We start from the raw sequence: 5,046 nt of genomic DNA on the forward strand, positions 1-5,046 counted from the left end.
TAATAGTATAAATAGAAGTATAGATATAGATATGAATTTCATACCATAAACATTGAAACTAAAATAGTAATTACGTCATTGCGTGTTTTGAAATCACAAAATTTACGGAAATAATACTAATATATTATTGACAATAATTAAGAGGATTTAAAAATTAACCAATAATATTTTTATATAATAGTATAGATAGAAGTATAGAGATAGATATGAATTTCATACCATAACCATTGAAACTAAAATTAGTAATTACATCATTGCATGTTTTGAAATCACAAAATTAAAGAAAATAATACTAATATATTATTGACAATAATTAAGAGGATTTAAAAATTAACCAATAATATTTTTATATAATAGTATAGATGTACTTTTTAGACTCAATGATGCGGCACTTTGTTAAAAGAGTAATGCTAAAATTTTCAGAAGTTCTACCAAAATTCTACCAAATGCCTCACATGGGTGTGGGACCCACACCATATGAGTCCCATGTTTAAGTTAACTCTCTCTCTTATTTATTATCTAATCATCAACCAATCTTTTTGTTGACACATGTAAAAATTGAGTCTATAAAATGGGCTTGTAATTTTTTTCCTTTCATCAATATCTTTGTCCTCTTTTACAACCATCTCTCTCAAGTCTTAACAACACCAATACAATGCCTCCTCCTCCTCCTCCTCCACGGCCATCATCTCCGCCGCTAGACCACCCAAAACCTCCCGTGTTCGACGCATCTCTTCTCAAACACGAACTCAACATACCTCCACAATTCATATGGCCGGACCACGAAAAACCTTGCCTCCACGAGCCACCACCGCTCATCGTTCCGCCTATCGACTTGGAAGCCTTCCTCTCTGGTGACCCCTTTTCCGTCTCAACTGCTACTAGACTTGTCGATGAGGCTTGCAAGAAACATGGCTTCTTCTTAGTCATAAATCATGGAGTTAGCGAAGAGCTTATCAATGAAGCTCACAAGAACATGGACTTGTTTTTTGATATGCCATTGAAAGAGAAACAGAGAGCTCAGAGAAAAGTTGGAGATTATCATGGATATGCTAGTAGCTTTACTGGTAGATACTCTTCAAAGCTTCCATGGAAAGAAACTCTTTCTTTTAGGTATTGTGATGATGGTGGATCATCAAACGTGGTTGAAGAGTACTTGGTCAGCACAATGGGTGAAGATTTTAGACAATTCGGGTATGAAAAACTTAGGTTGTTCTATTTGGTTATGTTTTTGTTTCCTTTGTTTTCATTTTTTTGTGTTTTTGAAAACAAAACAATGACAAATTTAAAAATACCAATCATTCTGATAGTATTTTTCAACCATGCTATAAACTCATAAAAATATCTAGAAAAACATATTTATGAATAATAATCATTTTCATTGTGGTCCACATCTCATCAACTTTAAATTTACAGTATATAATTCTTTCGGGGTGGATTTTAAAATAACTTTTCATAATTCATAGTATTTTAGATTATTTATATTTTTATAATTTTTTTTTTTTTTTGATATTTTAAAAGTAAGTAGTCAGAAAAGTTTCTCGAAAAGCTTTTAAATATATATATATATATATATATAGATATTAGCAAAGAAAGGAACCATAGTCCATGTAATTTGTGTTTTGCGTTAATTTGATTACTATAGTTTTATTTTTGAATTTTTTACATTATGTCAATTTACCCTAATTCATAACAATCCTTTAAAAGTTGAACTAAAATCAAGTGTGACACATCTCAGACTAATTGAGGGGTTAACATCCGATTTGAAATTATTTATTCCTGTTTAATGGATCATATTTTTCTTTAATTTTTTTTCTTTCTAATTTCTCAAAATACAAAGTAAAAATTTGAAGAGCAAAATCAATACAATTGAATTTATTGAGATCAAATTGATGCAAGAATTAAATTACAAAATCAAAATATAATTTACTAAAAAAGAATATTAGTAATGGATACCAAGAGAGGTACTAGATATCTTGTAGTTGTACTGTTTTAAATTATTTTAAGTAAGTGAGTTAATTTCATTATTAAAGATGATTTTGTTTTGAATTTAAACTGCCCACTTAAAACATTAGATATTTAAAGTGAGTCTTCAAAAAACTTTAACGAAAACCATTTTCAAAAATATTTTTTATTAGATTTTTTTTTTTATTGTTGTAAAACGAAGAGTACAACGAAGGTACATCACAATAAAGGGTCCAAAATATAATGTAACTATTTGTTAAATATATTTTTAGTTTTTACTATTATTACTTTATTTTTTTGTGTTGTCTCAAAAATGAAAACACAAAACGAAACAACCAAAAATTTAAAAATAAAAATACTCTTAATTATTCATAGCCATGTCTATCTCTCTCTCAATTTATTATTTAGCTAAACTTCCTTTTTTGTTTTTGTTTTTGTTGTTTTTTGTGTTTTCTTAGAAGGATATACCAAGATTATAGTGAAGCAATGAACACTCTTTCACTTAGAATCATGGAGCTATTGGGGATGAGCCTAGGAGTGGGCCCAACCCATTTAAGAGAATTCTTTGAAGGAAATGAGTCAATAATGAGATTAAACAACTACCCTCCTTGCCTTAAAGCTCATGAGACTCTTGGAACTGGTCCTCACCGTGATCCAAATTCACTCACTATCCTTCATCAAGACAATGTTGGTGGGCTTCAGGTGTTTATTGATCAACAATGGCACTCCATTCTTCCCAATTCACAAGCTTTTGTTGTCAACATTGGAGACACATTCATGGTGAGTACATAAACAAATGTTGAATAAGGAATATGCTATGAGTAAAAAATAGTTTGAAAACTAATCAAAAAGGGCTAAGCTTCCTCTCTGAATTTAGAATGACAATTTATTGTCCTTGATGAGAAAGCAAGAGGGGATGAAGTTTTCTCTCTCGTCTTGCTTGTTGTCATCCTTGTTTCTCTCACCCAAAACATTTACAGTCATTGGATCATGTGAAGGTTCAAAAATCTCAAAACATATCTAATAGTTATAGATGTTTTGGGATTGGGGACACCAATATTTTGGAACAAATGATCCAGCCTTCAAAAATTATAATAATAAACAAACACACAAATATGTAAAATTTAGATACAGAGTTATGTGACTCTATTAAAATGACATTTAATTATATGACATCTAATTATAAGGTAATTTTTATATATATATAAAAAAAACTATTGTTAAACAGAATTTGTATACATAATACAATCTATATACAATGTTGTGTCAATAATATTTTTGTAAATCTGGCTACAATGGCGAGTGTTTTGTCTTCAAATGAAAAGACTGCAAAATGTTGTATAGTTCCGTATGATTTTCTTTTTTTTTTATAAATTTTATATTACCTCTACAAGAAAAAAACATATCTGGTGACTGATGTATTTTTTTCATCGCCAAATCACTTTAGCGACCATTTTTCTTACTCTATAACGTTGTTGAATGATTGACATGGCTATGGATTCTTTGTCATCTAATCCCTTTGTCTTTATACTCTTAACTATTGAATTATTTGAGAATCTCAAAATATAATTCAATAATTGAGGATACATTGAGAGACAAACAAGAAAATTTAGGGACAAGGACCTCGTGTCTAATGTCAGTGATGGTTTCAAAAAGCTGAGAATAAACTTGAATTTAGGGACAGAGGATGTGTTCAATCATATGAAAAACCCAAAATATCTGAGAATCTTATTTAACTTTTTCTAATGAAGTTTATTAGCATAAGCTTGAATTTTAATACATAAAAGTTTGGAAATGTTTCAGGCTCTATCAAATGGAATTTACAAGAGTTGCTTGCACAGAGCAGTGGTAAACAAACAAGTTCCAAGGAAGTCTCTAACCTTCTTTTTGTCTCCAAACATGGACAAAGTGGTGAGTCCACCTAATGGATTGGTGAATAGTGATAATCCAAGGATATATCCAGACTTCACTTGGCCAACTCTTCTTGAATTCACTCAGAAGCATTACAGAGCTGACACAGAAACCCTTGATGTCTTCTCAGATTGGCTTCAATGCAAAACCAACTGAAGAGAGTCCAAGAAAAGTAATAGAATCTTTACATCTTCTTTTTTTTTTTTTTTTTTCAAAGTGGCCTTATGTGCGTGGAAAAAAATATTCAGTTTTAAATTTAGCGTGGTTTGAATTTAAATAAAAATGAATTAATTTATGCACTTTAAATTTTTTCTTAAATATTTTTTTTCTGAAAGTCCTTAGTTTAGCAATCTTCAAATAATCTCTTTGGCTAAAAAGAAGTTAAATATACAAAGTATGCTTGGTTTGACTAAATAATAAGTGATTTCTTCTTAAATAAATAACTTTTTTTATGCAATTAATTGTCTAATTTATATAATCCTCAGGATATTTGTAAGAGAAACTTTAATAGTACTCATCAGTTTTTACTAGCTAAACTATAAAAAAAGATAATTTTTTATTTTGTCTAATTTCTTTTGCTATTTATATACTCCAATGCTACTCTTTATTTTACCTATCTACACACAAAATATTCAAAGAGCCTTCTAAAGCTCTTCAAATGTCGCCAACCTTGAAGAAATTTGTTAAAATCACTATTGTAATAACAAGCCTGTTGAAAGGACTGAAATATGATAATGTTAACTATAATAGCTAACAAGCCTCATTTAAAGAGTCCATTGGATGTGCCATAAATTATCTCATACTGATCCACTACGATAAAACAAAAAATTATGAATAAAATGCATTCAAGTTTGGCTTATTTACTTTTTTAAGATGATTTCAATCAAACTTAAACTATATATAATCAAGTCGAGTCGAGTTAAGTAGCAGGTTGCTAAATCTTTAATTGGAAATTTAACGAGCAAATTTTTAATATATATATATATATATATATGCATATATATATTAACAAGTCGAATAGTCAAGAAACTCGAGTAACTTGGTTTGTTAAAAATTAAAAATTAAAAAAAAAAATTGAAAAAAACAAAAAGACAAATGATGGGTAGGTTGTACTTGGAACTAAAAATGTAAGTGCGAAGTAAAATCATGAATGTTGTAGACAAAGAAATC

At 29.3% G+C, this 5,046-nt stretch overlaps 1 protein-coding gene across 1 annotated transcript; it reads left to right on the forward strand.

The window, feature by feature from the left end:
- The first annotated feature begins 655 nt into the window (after positions 1–655).
- Positions 656–4,032, forward strand: LOC114322829 (gibberellin 20 oxidase 1-D-like). Its single transcript, XM_082876011.1, has 3 exons — positions 656–1,194; positions 2,424–2,745; positions 3,769–4,032. The coding sequence occupies exons 1-3, from the start codon at positions 656–658 to the stop codon at positions 4,030–4,032; spliced, it is 1,125 nt and encodes a 374-aa protein (XP_082732137.1).
- Positions 4,033–5,046: the final 1,014 nt, after the last annotated feature.

Source organism: Camellia sinensis, chromosome 6 (genome assembly GCF_055761805.1).
Source record: "Camellia sinensis isolate YWXY chromosome 6, ASM5576180v1, whole genome shotgun sequence".
In the NCBI taxonomy this organism is placed as follows: Eukaryota; Viridiplantae; Streptophyta; class Magnoliopsida; order Ericales; family Theaceae; genus Camellia; species Camellia sinensis.

Coding starts and splice junctions, on each gene's coding strand:
- LOC114322829 (XM_082876011.1), top strand. CDS start 656: ATGCCTCCTCCTCCTCCTCCTCCACGGCCATCATCTCCGCCGCTAGAC. Junction 1,195..2,423: donor GAAGATTTTAGACAATTCGG/GTATGAAAAACT, acceptor GTGTTTTCTTAG/AAGGATATACCAAGATTATA. Junction 2,746..3,768: donor ACATTGGAGACACATTCATG/GTGAGTACATAA, acceptor GAAATGTTTCAG/GCTCTATCAAATGGAATTTA.